We start from the raw sequence: 15,814 nt of genomic DNA, 5'->3' as shown, positions 1-15,814 counted from the left end.
TACATTTTTTCTAAGGCGATATTTTCCAATCTTCTACCGTTTGTGTATAAACGGTTCTGCGCAAAAGTACACAAAAGGTCCGAATTACCCCAACTCTGTTCTAATTAGGACAATCCATTTCTTATCGATTTTTTGCAATAGAAATGAATATCTATTTTGGCCTAAATAATTCCTATTTAATTTTCACTAAACTTCGAATTGTGTAATGAAAAATTCTCTTTGATATATAAAACTTTGTAGTAAATATACAATACAAAGTAAGAGCTGGGCCAAATTACCTAAAAATAGGTTATAACGTCGAAATCTGTCAACCGATTTGTGAAAACTTATGTTTTCCTGGAGGCTCGACCGGCTGGACACACTTTTCTCTCAAACGGTTCTTTGCGATCGCGTATCAGACCGTATATACGGCAAAAGGTCCGAATTGGACCAACCCATATTCTATTATTTACATACCGATTCAACAAAAACAGTTAATAGTCTCGCCCAAAACAAGATATTAAATAAAAGATATTATCCGGCAGAGCCAAAATCACGGTAATTTAATCAATTGTAGTTGCCAACAAAAGTCTCGTTTTTCGGCTTACACATTTAAAAAAGGCGCTCCGAAACAACATTCGCCCCTAGGGCACACACACGAAAACTGAGAACCACAAAATTTTGTGAGATAGAACAGAGCTACATGACAGCCATAAAAATGATATGTACGCTTTTCATAAAATTACCATAGCTGAGAAACAGTTGGGGGTCCGAATTAGCCAGCGGTCCGAATTGGCCGACTTCCCCCTACCTATTGATCCGTGATTATCGATACTAGGTAGATTAAAGTCGTTTCAGGACTGATTTGCGATCAAACAATTAATTTTTACGGTAGTGTTTTCACACCCTCCCATTCTGATACTATCAACAGAATGCTGATAGCACCCAGTTGTCACCAGTCTAAGGACCAAATGTCTTGAATAGAGTTAGACTGGAGTGGAGGCATAAGATAGGAGACTTGTGAGAACTATGTTACCGCATCATTTAACGACCCTTCTGGTACCAGGTGATCATTATGGTCAAGAAACCTTGATTATTTGTTAATGACCTAGCTCTGCAAATACGAGGATTAATTTTTATATCTTTTATATATTCAATTTTATACCTTTTATATATCATAGTGGTACCAGTTTATATGGGAAAAATATTTGACATTTAATGTGCAAATTATTATCGATTGAACGGTAAAGCATGCTTTCAGCAAAATATTAGCTTTTGCCAATTCATTGAAAATTATTACTCGCAATCCCTTCCTAGATCCAAATTGGACTAGGTCTTCCTGCTCTTATTACTCTATTATGTATCGTTTGGATATTAGTATCTACTTTAATGCATATGTTTGTAAATTGGCCTCGAAGTAATAATTTACCATTATTTCTCCATTCCCACAGGATACCAAATCGAATACAGATGCCACCGTCGCTCTCAAGATGGTTACATCCAGCCTGGGCATTTCGCTGGCAAATGGAACCAGCATGTTACCCGTTACCCAGTAAGTCACTGCTAAATTACGGAACTTGTAAAAAAAACAATAACGCTCCCGCAAAATTGTAACTCAGCTTCCGAAAGAATCCGTGGGAGTATTTTAACCTGGTAGAAGCTTGTAATCTTGTAGCTAAGCGTATATAATACCGACGTTGTATCATAGCAAAATGTTTCATTTATTCTATTCTTAGAGCATAAGTTTAAAAAGTTATATTGTATAACCCCGAAGGTAAACAAAAAACAACACATCAACTGTTCTTCTAACGAGTAAAGGTATTTGCTGCTATCCGAAAAGGAATGGCGAATCGTAAATTAAACGATTTTTTTTAATAATAAGAAAATAAGAGCTTAACTGTTGATTTTGTTAATTCTAGTGTTACCGTGCAGAAAATTTTTGAAATGTTTTGTTGGTTTTTTGGTAATAGATGATAAAGTACCGTGGAGATTTTACTAAAAGTACAGTAGTTAGGCAAGAATAAATAATCAAACTAAAACTTTTGTTGTTATCAGATAAATGACCAAAATTCACAAATCAATAAAGTAATTGATCAGGTTAGGCAGGACCCCCATGTACATATCACGGCAGTGAATTATAGTTTGAATAGGAAATAAATCCTTCGAAGAGTATTTGCCGAAGTTCCTCCATTAATTCCAAATTGATGCTAGGGTCTTCAGGCCAGTGTAAATAAAATCAGACAGTGAAACATTGTGCTATAATTTAATCCCCATGACACGTAAAGAAAAAGGAAAAGAAACAACATAATCAAAATCAAATTGAATGTCTATCTAGCGGTTTAAAAAAGTTGCGTTTCCTTCTAAAATCTCTAACCGCACATGTACGACGAGAGTGTTTATGCTTTGACAGCCGACAGCGAAAATCAATTTCCAGTGCTAATGCCTGTCGTAGGATCGGAATCGTTCCGTTTTCAGAGCACGTGTTAATTGATTTTGATTAGTGACACTCAAATTGACACCGACACACACACACCCACACACATAAATGCAAATGTACATGGTTCAATTAGGTTTCCGCTGGCAGGTGTCACTGTGGTGACTGGCCATTCGAATCAGTTATATCGGTGTTTTCTTATCCTGGTTTCTTCGTCTGGCGTAGGTTCAAGCTAGCCGTTCCATTCAATAGCAGTTCTACTTAGAGCCAAGCTGCGATTCGATGAAAAATTGATGAACTCCCCCGCCCTCCAACGCAGCAATCCAATCCAGACAGGTTGTCATTTAGCTACGCACCCACTAATTGAAAGGGAAAAGTCAAACTAACCGAATTAGGCTTTCATTCATTTTGATGAGTTTCGTAGGCTGGCTAGGATGCGGAGTGTTAGCCTTGGTGACACCTTGCTGGACTGTGACTGCCGTGTGTCCGGGTGCTGTTCCCTGCTAGTTTGTTTATCAACGACTCGTAGGCAGTTGGGGGAGGTTAGCAGATTTAGGATGATAAAATCTACATATTTATTGTGTTAATGTATATTGTTATGAGTTTGCGGTCGTCGTTCGCAGCCAATGCCCAATTATCCCTTGACACTGAACCTAAACAACGACATTGTAACTTTGTAGCCGGCGGTGCATGAAAACATGCGGCGATGGGGTGGTCCTCATTGATTGAATTGTTTCGTAGTTCTCGGTTGGATTACCCGGTCAGGTGCTTTTCAGATAGGCTTTTTGTCTTGAAACTTTTAAGCATAACATATAAATTAAATTGATGTATTTTACCAGTTTTAAGCTAGTTCTCTACATCATTTTTTTGTTCTCTGGGCAAAAAAAATCGTGCTATTTTTTTTAATAAGAACCAATATTTCTATTTTGGATCAATGAATATTTATGCACTAATTATCCACACTCTTAGAAAAAATGAAAATTACATCCGACGTAAACAACTTAGCGACGTATTTTTTCTGTCTGATAATAGAATTTTAGATGTTGTGATATGTAAAATTAAATAATGTAACTCTTTTGATGTAAACCTCAGACTGAATGGCCCAGAAAAAGCCGAACAACTCACATTTTTATATGTCATTAAATGTGAATTTATGTGAATTGGGACGCTCCTTTTATGTGCATCTGGCAAGACGTAAAGTTACAAGATATTTTTTGCTGTGCACCTAATTGAACAGTGGCGGATCTAGGAGGAGGGTCCTGGGGGTCCGGACTCCCTCCGAAATTTTTCAACTTGTTGAGAAATTTTGAATTAGTTTCAATTTTATTTTAGTTTCAAGCTTAACATTATTTTAAACCAAATTACGGTTTTTACGCATAACGTATTGTAAAATGTTCATTCCAAAATCAAAATTTCGAACCACTCCAGAATTTTTTTTCTGGATCCGCTCATGTAATTGAATATTGCAATGAATGAGCTCTGCATACTAGATAGTAGATACTCAAAGAACTTCTGAAATTGGTTCAGGTATCCAATTTGGCCATGAACGTTTTTTTTCTCCACCAATCATGTTAATATTAATATCAAAAGAAATAGTTTTCATATTGGCATTGTTCATTATAACTTTCAGGCTGCTTCCTTCAGGTCTAATGAAACAATTTCAAATTGTTTACTCACATAAATAATTTGGAGGAAACAAACAGTTTCTGGACTCATAATGAGGGGGACTTGAAGATACTTGTTTAGTATCTTCAAGTTTCTGTACAAGAAGTACTGATGATGAAATGTGTAGTTCTGTGACCGAGTGTGATTAGAGTAGCACAAATTAATCTTCAGCATAAACGTCCAGCAACTATGAATCTATCCTGCAGGAAGGAAAAGCTTCCAGTGCTTTGATTCACCAACCTTATTTCCAAAAAGAAAACTTCTATATTGGAAAGCTACTTAACTCCGTCTTAGTAGTTTTCAACAAAAATGCTTTGACAAATCCACGTGAAATGCCTCGTGCATGTATACTTGCGAATAGTGCCATTGACGCATGTCTTATACCCGACCTCAAAACTCGCAATATTTGTGCTGTCACGGTCAGTATGACTGTTGAAAACATAAACAAGAAATAAGTTCATTGTTTGGCATGTTTGCCGCATAATAAACCTTCTGATGTTTTCAAAAGTGTTGTGTCATAGTGTGGCAGGAATGGGTTTCCCCCTTATAATTGGCGGTGATAAAAATGCCCACCACATAATTTGGGGCAGTTCATATACCAATTTGAGCGGCCCCGAAGTAATGGAATACGAAAATAGTAAAAATCTGCACATGCTTAATGTAGGAAATCGCTAAAGATTTTTATGATCTGGCAGAGAAGAGGCGTTAGATGTCACTCTCTACTAAGATGATATTACGCACAAGTTGGCAAACTGGCTCGTATCCAATCAGCTCAAATCATCGTTATCTAATCATGATCCGATTTCCTTCGTGTCTGCCACATTCAACGATGTGTTTGCGGGTTTCGATTTCAACGTGTCATCAAGAACCGGCTGTTAAGTAGTTTCTGACTTGATAGAAATTCATTCAAATACCATTCGACTCAGTTCGTCAAGATCGAAAAATGTCTGTGTGTAAGTATGTGTGTATGTATGTGTGTGTATGTGCAGACATGTCAACAAAACGTCCACATCGGTTTCTCGGAGATGGCTGAACCGATTTTCACAAACTTAGTCGCCAATGAAAGGTACAACGTTCGCATCGGCTGATATTGAATTTTATTTTGATCCGACATTTGGTTCCGGAGATACGAGTTGAAGAGTACGGTGACATAGAAAATCTTGTTATAATTTGTCCACATCAGTTTCTCGCATTTTCTGAACCGATTATCACAAACTTAGTCTTAAATGAAAGGTACAACGTTTTCATCGGCTGCTATTGAATTTTGTGTGGGTTTGACTACTAGTTCCGGAATTATAGGATGATGAGTACGATCACGCAGAAAATCCCGATTTCAACGGATAATGCGATGAATGTATAAAGGTGAATTTTTTTCAAAAATGCGACCATAACTGCTTGGATTTTTAGTTCTAGGTCACTACCAGTCATTCAAAGTCCCTTTGACCACATTGGCCACCATCGCCGGATCCGGCGGCCCAGGCGAAAGTATCTAAACTTAGAATTACAATTACATCGGTTTTTCGGAGATATCTAGACCGTTTGGACCAAACTTAAATGAAAAATTTTACTACCCCGTAAACTGCTATTAAATTTAATTCTGATCCATCCTACGGTTCCGGTGTTGCGGGTTGTGGTATGCGGTCACATAGAAAATTCCGATTCAAAATGATACCTTGATGAAGGCAAAAGGTAAAAATTTCGCTAAAATGAATATATCTATGTGTCAAAAAACTTGCATTAGCAGTTCTAGGTCACTGACGGCCAACCGAAGTCTCGTCGACCGCATTGACCATCATATACAGTTCCGGAAGTACCCCAAAAGAAACGCCGACACCTATAAAAATTAACAAACTCACATCAGTTTATCGGAGATAGTTGGGATGATCTTCACAAACTTATTTCCAAATGAAAGGTATATAATCGCCATAGATGTCTATAAAATTGCGTACGGATCGGTTATATGGTTCCGGAAATATAGACCAAACCTTCCGGTCACATATGAAATTCCCACATAAGCCGGAACCATTTTTTTTCTTAAGGGGACCACAAGAAATTTCAGAAATCGTACCTTCGATGCCAAAAATCTCCAAAATGCATGAAACGACTGGATTTTATGTTTTGTCGAAAACATTTTCGGCTACTATTGAATTTTATGTCGATCTGAATCCATTTACGGAGTTACAGCTTTAACCCTCAAAAAGGCAAAGGATCTCAGAGGCTAGTTTCGAATGTTTTCGGGGCTTCGTTTCTTTCCCTGATAAAACGACAAAAAAGAGGCTTACGATTTCGTTGAGTCTTAGAAGTGATGCTTCTTGAAGTCACAATTATAGCTTGCCTTTTTAAGGGTTTAGAGTGCGACCACACATATAAACTGATACCACTATAACAGGCTAGATCACTAATGACACCCCAAAGTCACTTTGACACACCTAGAAAAAATCGTGTAAATTTACATCTCCTGACCTTGACATATACGAGCATAAAAAAAAATTTGTTTGATTTTAATTTGACATGACGTTGAATTTCGTAAATCACGTAATTTTACTTTACATATAGCGTTTGTTCCGAATGGCAGTAAGTTTAATTTTATGTCATTGCGCATGTAATGTTTATGTTTCATGTATAATTAAACGGAGCATGGTTACATTTCGTCATTTCGTGAATTACGGTTTGTTTAATTCTGTCATGTTTGCAATTACCTCAACGATAAAATTCATATTTTTGGTGTGCACCATAGAAGTAGGAACTGAATAGGAAAATTTATATTTTTGATGCCAAATGTCTTTAAAATGCATGAAACGTCGAAATTTGACGAAATCTCGAAAAAAAAATTGACAAAGATTGATTTTCTGCATTTTGGCAAATTTTTACCTTTACCTTTCTCATATAGAATGGTTATGCAATCACTCTGAAAATCGTCAAACTAATTTTCTTTCGACTGACATAGGATTTATGGATTTTACAGGAGCGAAGCTAGGGAAGTAAGGAGGACATCAGGTCCGTGGCTGGCGAGCGTGTGTATCAGGAATCAGAATATATTGGCTCAAATGGCACGTTCCCCTTACATAGTCGGGGATTTGTGCCTTGCCGTGTGTTTTCATCATTTCCTGAGCGGAAGGAAAGGACAAGGAGGTGTGGGGAAGTAGAATTGGAAGGGTGGGAAAAATAACAGCACAAAACAAAAATAAACAACAAGTAAGTTAAACTCACAAGTAGTTCAACTTGCCTGCGAATAAGCCTAAAGCTCTTTACCACATTGGATACGAAAATTTAGTATGTCTCTGAGTTTCAGTCGTCCAAACATGGTTTCGTCTATATAAGGACGGCTGAAGACTCGAAATCGCAATTGCGCTACCGCTGGACAGTTGCATATCAGATGATATGAGGTTCCGTAGTTGGATTCACAAAGATCACATGAAAAAGACTCAGCGCGCTGAATAGTTGCCATGTGATAATTGAGTTTGCAGTGGCCGGTTAAAGCCGTGGTCAGCATGCCGCAGTGGAGCTTCGAAAAATGTAAGAGATTTTTCGAAACCACTGGACATGGTTGTTCTAGAAACGCCTTTGTTTGGCGACACGTTTGTAGATTTCTCCAATAATTGCGGTGCTCGGACGAAGCCCAGGACCGTATTTCTTCCCTTATCCAACTTGTCGAAATTGGCAGCGCGGGCTCAGGACCAACAAAGTCAATCGCTGAACCTGCCCTGGCCAATTCGCCAGCCCATTCATTTCCAGTAATACCGCAATGTCCGGGCACTCAGACAAGGTAGATAGTGTTGACAATGCTTAGTTCTTCGATTTGGGTTCGGCACGCGATCACTAGCTTGGACCGGGATTTGTCTGAGCTAAGGGCCCTAATTGCAGCCTGACTAACGGAGCAGAAATTTATAACTCTGCCGGACAAACTCAGTTGAAGGGCCGATTGTACCCCGCACATAATTGCAAAGATTTCTGCTTGGAATACAGTACAGTATCTACCTAGTGAGTGAGATTGTTCCAATCTCATTTCACGACAGTAGACACCAACACCAGCACGTCCCTCCATCAGAGAACCGTCAGTGTAACAGACCACTTGCGTTTGTTGTTGTCTTTGCATAAAGCCAGACAACCACTCCTCTCGAGAGGGAATCTTCATATGGAATGTCCTGTAAGGAAAACTACATGTGAGTGTAATATCGCTGGGAGCAAGAATACCTTCACCCCATGTAACCATTTGTGACCACAATCGTGTATGACTGGTAGCAAGATCAACATAATTACTGTTCCAAAGCCATGTAGGTGCAAAGTGTATTAAGAATGTAATAGACATTTCCACAATTATGGAGTCATAGCTTGAAGAAATGAGAACGACACAAATGCACCGCTAGGTGGATTAAAGCAGGTTTTTATTAACGACATAGAGTGAGTCAATCTTTTTTCCTTTTTTATAATGTAACGAAATTTAATTAGCAAGGGACTGGAAGGTGTGAAATATATTTCAATATTAAGAGCTCAGGCCCGTGCGCAAGGGGAGGGTTTTGGGGGCTCAAACCCCTCCCATGAGAGTTTTGAATTACTTTTGAGAATTTCTGATCTTCCTAATCTGGAACAACAAAAATACTGTGAGCTGTTTTGTTACACAAAATGTCATTTGAGTTCGATCATTCTAGTAACGAATTTTTGATGAAACCCTGCGAGGGGGCTGTAAAACGATGCAAGTCAAGTTGGTCGACATCGCTGGATCGTTTCACGTCTCGGCATGTTTCGATATTAACAACAGTTGTAAGTAGATCAGTTACACAGCAAAGGTCGGACAGCGAGCTAGCAACAGCAGCTAAGGAGGAATAATAACGAGTGAACAACACAAACTCGGAGAAAATCAGAATATCATTGCCTAGTGAAATTCCACCAGGGGTGCTGAGAGCTAAAAAGTTCACGAAAACGGGCATCGGTATCCGGAGAAATTCGGCCATCGGGAAACTCTCAGCACCAGCTAGTAGATAAATAGGAACGAGTATCGCCAAAAAGAATAACAAACCCTGCGAAGGTGGCTTTCAAGAGATGTGAGTAGTTATATTCGGCATCTCTAGATTGGATCGGGTCACGGCAGGTAACGATATTTGCAGCTGACCTGAGTTATACCACGAAAGGAGGACAGCAAGCAAGAAACAGCCTAAATGGGAAAACACGAACGATTAACACAAAATGAAAAGGAGCCAGAGTGCAATCCCTCCTGCAGTAATACTTAATGGTGGCCCTGGAAGGATAAGGAGTGGGAGAAACAAGATGTTTAGGTTTAGTCAGTAGGCTTAGTACAAACCACCACAGTATGAATCCGGCACTACCATGATCTAGCAGGGGGGCGGTGGTGCCTGATCAAGATAACAGATATTGTCTCAATTTGTTGAGCCGAGTCGACACAAGACTCAGCCTTTCGGGCCTCAGAAAAAATCGTGAACGTTTGAGGGTTTCTATACCCTCCTTATAAAAGAAATGAAAATAATCAAAACCCCTCCGTTGAGAATTTTCAGCGCACGGGCCTGAGAGTACTCAAGAAAGAGCAAGAATTTGAAGCAAGAAAGTTTACAAAAGCGTGGAGTAGGGTCATATAAGTAAACTTAGAGTCTCCCGGCTACTTAACTCTTTGTCGCAGAAGTCAGGATCTTTTGACATTAAATACGAATCACTTGAGTCTGCGGCATGTCTGGACAAGCGTAAAGTCACTTTAATGACTATTATGCTGTCGGAACCGAAAGAGCTTAAAGTTTGTATGGGATTTTTAGTCAAAATGTATGGGGAAACACTTGCAGTTAACAAAATCGCCATTACATGGCGCTGCAAACTTCCGAACACGTTCCTAGAAAAGAGTTAAGCATTTGAAGATATGCCGAACAAGTTTGTCGAAGACTGCAGGACAATCCAACCAACCGTTAAAGAGTTATTGACGTTTAAAGTTGGATAAAGGGCGAACACGAAATTATTGCGACACCGAAAATGTCATGCCAATTTTCTTATAATGTTTAAAATCAAACCAAAATTTTAGGGTAGTTTTATACATATATTTACTTCAAAAATCAAAAGAAAAGTTAATCGATGGAGCCTTGAGTGTAAAATTGAACGCATTTTCGCTTGATGCCCTCCATCAAAGTCTTTACAGTGTCATCCGGTACCAGTTTCTCAGTTTTTTTTTTCATTTTCTTAACATGTCCTTTTCGTCTTTGACTGTCTTCTTGCTCTTCCGAAGTTCCCGCTTCATCATTGCCCAGTACTGCTTTACCGGTCGCAGCTCCGGACAGTTTGGACATGAATCCTCCTTTGGAACAAAATGGACAGAATTGGCCTTTTATATACGTTTCGTCGTCCATCACACAGCAGCCATATTTTGTCAGCATCTTCTCGTAGAGCTTCCGTGCCCGAGTTTTAGCCGTCGATTGTTGCCGCTCATCGCGGTTTGTGAAGTTCTGTACCTTGTATGTATGTAGTCCAGGTCTCTTCTTTGCATTCTGGACGTAGCTCTGTGACATGCCGATCTTTTTAGCCAAATCACGGCTTGAGACGTTGGGATTAGCTTTAATCGTCCGCTTCACCTTTCCCTCCGTCTATTTGTTCTCCGGTCCCGGTTTTCTTCCAGCTCCTTTGCCGTGGTCCAACGTCAACCGCTCCTGGAACCGCTTCAACACTCTGGAGACGGTTGAATGGCGAATGTTCAACATTTTTCCCAACTGCCGGTGCGACAGGTCAGGAAATTCCAGGTGTTTGGAAAGAATTTGTTCTCTCGACTTGCGTTGGTTCACCTCCATTTTCGTTGAATCGAAAAACTCGACTTCGAGTTTGACAGCATGTAAACAATACACATCAATGAGAAAGTGTGGAAAATTTGATTAATTTTTACCCAATGGTAAAAAAGTTATGCCCTGTTGAATGTGTCGCAATAATTTCGTGTTCGCCCTTTACTAACATTCGCAAAGCGCGTACTCCGCTCAGAGCCTAAAAAATGGACATTTCTGCGTGAACTTGAAAGAAAACGAAATTAAATTCATGCCCGCTGCGATGAATGAAATGTTTGGTTTGTTTCCCTTCTCATTCGTTCTCCCGACGCAGCGCATTCAGGTTCGGACGTGTTTGGTTTCAGTAGCAAAATGAGTTTTGGTTTTATTCTGGCTCTGAGAGGGATTATTGAGCAAAAGTGCATCAGATATAGATTATGCAGTTCACTTATGCTCGAAAATGTAGAAGATGCCAACTTTTGCCTTCAAACTGTCGACATAATAACAAATGAATGCTTTGGTTGGTGAATGAATTTATATTTCCTCTGCACTCAAGCATTCGATTCTGCATGAAATTTCAGTCAGTTGGAAAGTGAATGAATGAGGGAGGCGTTGAATCTTAATGTCAGTTTCGGTAAATGCAAGCAGAATTAGGTAACTGATTCTGCAATTTCGTGGCTCTGACTCCGCTTATCTCGTGTATGTGAACCACGCGTAAAGATGGGACAAAGTTAGAAAAAACTCATATATCTCTGAAACGATGAGAGATAGAAAGTTATGATGTTCCACAATGTTGTAGAGGAATAAAAGGACTATTTGTTTTCACTTGAAAGATTCGGAATTTTTCCGCATAGTGGCGGTAGTGAACCAAGCAAAGTTAAAGGGAATACTCCTATCAGTACAACGGTAAAAATAGAATTTTTGCCGCGTGGTGGTGCTAACAGCAAAACATTCATTTATTATCACGCCAAGGCCTACACGACGAGAATGAATATATTTTGATAAACCTTTTGAATGTTTCCTAATTTTACCGCTCAATGGCTTCAGAAGAAGCATACCCAATGCGCTGTGAACCCAGTTGGACTGGCATTGGGTGCACATCGTTGATATTTTGGTGATAGGTGGGCGCTACTAGGGTCACTCAAATGCCGATTTGTGACTTTTTCATCATATCTGGTGTCATATATTCTGTCACATGACGCGGACTACGGGACTTAAGTAATGTATTCCGCTAGAACTCATTGATTGAAGAATTCGACTATAACGTACATCTTAATTTCGGCTAAGCAGTCTCATATGGATTAAAACGAATTACGTTATAATTACTCCAACGTTTCGATGCAGGATTCGTATCATCTTCAGGGGTCAAATCTACTCATTCGTTCCTTGTGAAGTGGCTTTTCTAAGCATACAGTCTTTTCAAAAAGGAGTGGTGGATGGTACATAAGCTATAAAAGTTCAATATGATTAACGATTTTATCAACAACATTAAATTGAAATTCGAAAAGACTTTTAAAAAATTCGATGTTTACTTTAGCCTAAAACAAAATGATCAATCCCGAATTGAAGATTAGTAAATTATTACTGTCGTTCCAACCTGCCCCTGTGCATGTAGTTCTATTTGCCCCAATTGGTGTCAAAATAAGGGGTACAGCAGATACTTCATTTTTACTACACTTGATTGTTTGACGTACAAGTTTTTAGTAATAATCTGCAATCGTAACATTTTTCGATCGATTGCTCGATGCTTAGGAAAAAAGAGGTTTTTGAACGACGAGAAATAAACAAAAGTGCGAAAATCGTTGAAATGCTTCAAACTACCGCTTGTGGTATTCAAAAGGTTCGTTTAAGGAAGCTTTTTGCTGGAAAAAATAATCTCGGCGATTGCTCTTCTGCAGTGAAGGTTCACAAACGAAAGCAATGAAATTGAAAGCCGGACAGATATTCTAAAGCGAGTCAGTTATAAACTTAAAACGGAAAATTAGGACTAGGCAGGCTCATATGGATATGTGAAGAATCCTTTGCCTGAGTTGGGCGTTACAACCAAGTCTACCGCCGACGCCGGCGTTTCTCGGATCTCTATGAAAATTTGGAAGAATATTCTCAAAGTTGTACTTTCAGATAAAGTAATAAAAAAAATTGATTTTTGAAAAATAAAAAGGTATGCAACTTCTTTAGGCACGATCATATTACCTTTCGTTTGAGCACTAAAAGTTATTAATATTATCCGTAGGGCTGAAGTCATTGCGATTGGTCTTGGTCTTGGATTCCGAGGGAGCAGTGCGATCAGGGACAGCTTCAGTTAACGATGAAGAATAAAATTTAGGTATATTTATAGTCTTCTTGAAATAATATTAAAAACTAATAAAACGCATCAATCTGGACTGTCTTCGACTATCTTTTACATGCAATTAAACTAGTGTAAAGATTCTAGGAGAATTGCATTATGCATCGGAAGATAAATATTGAGCAGCTTCTAGCACTGCTAGAGAAGCGAGATATCAAATCAAAATTGTTGTGTTTGTGAACCCTGCACTTTCAAGAAAAAATAATTTTGAGTCATTAGAAAAAAGTTACATGAATTGGTTTTGTTTTACAGTTATATTCAATTTGATTGATAACCTTGCAAAAAGTATAAGTTGTGCTTATATTGTTGAACTCAAAATTAAACATTTCTCGTGAGGAAATGAACCGGTCTGAAAAACTCACTAATAAGGTGATAGAACACATTCTGTCGAGTCAGAAAATATCCATCTATCAAAGTACGCTAAATATGTAGAATGAATCGCTAAAATCCATCACAAATCAGCTAACTTCCTAGTTACTGATTTTACCAGCTAATTCACTCTCGTCATTTGATCTCATAAATTAATACAAAATGAGGACCACCCCATCTGCAAATCGAAATTTAGTTAGACTATTTGACGTACACCCAACCACCCGACACATTATAATAAATTACCACTTTAGTACATATTCGTTATCTATGCGTTACATGTTAGCTGAAAATATGTACATTTGTAAACAAAACTACCAGAAATCAACGAGAGAACAGTTGGCGTTGCTCTTATCACCCATACCTAACCGATTCAATGTGCCACGCAACAGCAGCGCTAGTGGTTCTGAAATAAACCGAAAACGAGACACTGAACGTTCATTCGAACCCCACCCCCACCCACGACAGCACACCCACACCCACTAGCAGTAAAATGAACAAAACCTATTTATTCGCCTACTTCCACTCTCCTCTCACCTTGCCTACTCTATCGGGCGCTCCTTCGCGGTTGCATTGTTTGACACAAACACCCACCCACACACACACTCAGCACAAATCGCTGATATCTGTCAGCAAACGTGACAGAGAGAAATGAATTAATTATCTGTACCGCTACCGAAACTATTATGATTATTATTGAATTAATTGAAATGTGTAATTTTAATCTCCTTATCACGGGAACTGCATATACTGTGCGTATACGGCACCGTTTTGAATCCCGGGTGTTGCTTAACAATAAGTGCTACAACTGTGGGCAAACAAATGGACATAACTCTGGTTCAGGAACGTGTAAAAAGTGCTTTTCGTCGACTCGCAAGTATAAATATTGTATCGAAAAGGGATAGCATACCAGGGCTATAACGTCGAACGGGACGAATTGAGAAAGAGTATTGAGGAAAACGTAGTTATTTATATACTAAAAATAATCCTACAAATTATACAGAATTAAATAAAATCAATGAGTAGTAGAACTGTTATAAGTGGAAGCTTTCAATTGAAATTAGATGACATAACCCTGGTAGATGCAGTAAATTTGAATAACATTCATGCTTTAGGTCGTGGTCACACATGATGATGTTGTGGTAGGTCCTGGATTCGACTATGTGCTCGGTAAAATCATATATCTATTTACCGAGCAGTCAGGTTTTGTTTTCACATCTTTTCGCCACTATATCATATTTATTAATACCTGATCTAATTGCCAGGGCCGGCGAAACACTTTTTTGCCGAGTGGGTAGTAAGATTCGGATTGATTTCCACTCGTAGTGAAGAAGGGGCTGTGTGACCGACGGTTCAGCGAAAATGTACTGATACTACAAATGTTCCACAGCTAAGTACCAATCACTATATTCTTTTAAATTTCCTTGCATTAATTTCCTATTTCCTCCGATAAAACCTTCTTTGCGCGGGTACTGAAGCCCGCATGATACTGTTGACTAATGGGAAGGTATGTCCGACAACAGACAGCCCCTCTGGCTCAATGGAGGTCGATTTGAATATTTATCCGGTGGCAAAATAATGCCGATATTTCTCCTTTTTGATATAAATTATATTCATCTAATACAACAGGTCCCAAGAAGGTCTACTTCCGGACAGAAAATAACCTGTGCACGAAGAAGTATCTTGTCTACTAATTACGAAATATATGGTGGGCTCCTTCCAGCTTCAGTTAGTAAAAAATCTGGTTTGCAAGAAAATGCGTTCAGCATAAATCGAGGAGTATAAGAGCTTATTTTCAACCAGTCTCATGTCGAGCCTTTCGCCGGATCTACTCTTCCAAACTTTGTTCATTTGAACGGGGCTGTCCCGTTCGTCTTTTTGTGCGTCAGGGCATGCCGTCATTACGAACAATTCGCCATACAGCTACCCAAAGCTGAAACGTAGAAACCACGACTAAGAGCGAAAGTCTGACAATCCCGTAGAGGCAACATGTTCTAATGTGCCTATGAATTTTCGAAAAAGCAAAATCTTTTTCTCACCTAAGCTGCCTCCAAAAGGCATGAGAGTGTCCTTTAAGGGGTACTATTACAAAACCGAATTAAGTGGCTCCTCGTCTCGAGAATATTAGAAACTAACAGGAATTTCCTCATAATACATCAAAAACTTCAAGTGACCCTATATTTCATTCCCATGATTTTCCTAGGTTTAACACGATATATTTGCCTAACTTCCGACGTAGATCTTGCACAATTTTTAAATTATTCGCCAGGGCCG

The 15,814-nt window shown here is 39.0% G+C and overlaps 1 protein-coding gene across 2 annotated transcripts in view; it reads left to right on the top strand.

Moving 5' to 3' along the window:
* LOC131692145 (uncharacterized) overlaps positions 1–14,580 on the top strand; it is a 309,783-nt gene extending 295,203 nt beyond the window's left edge. For both annotated transcript variants that reach the window (XM_058979022.1, XM_058979021.1), the window contains one exon: positions 1,431–14,580. In XM_058979022.1, coding sequence (XP_058835005.1) covers positions 1,431–1,535 — 105 coding nt within the window. In that variant the 3' untranslated portion in view covers positions 1,536–14,580. The remainder of the gene's footprint in view (positions 1–1,430) is intronic.
* Positions 14,581–15,814: the final 1,234 nt, after the last annotated feature.

The sequence above is a fragment of the Topomyia yanbarensis genome, chromosome 3, assembly GCF_030247195.1.
Source record: "Topomyia yanbarensis strain Yona2022 chromosome 3, ASM3024719v1, whole genome shotgun sequence".
NCBI lineage: Eukaryota > Metazoa > Arthropoda > Insecta > Diptera > Culicidae > Topomyia > Topomyia yanbarensis.
Note: the sequence above shows the minus strand (reverse complement) of the source record. Positions and strands in the feature narration are given on the sequence as shown.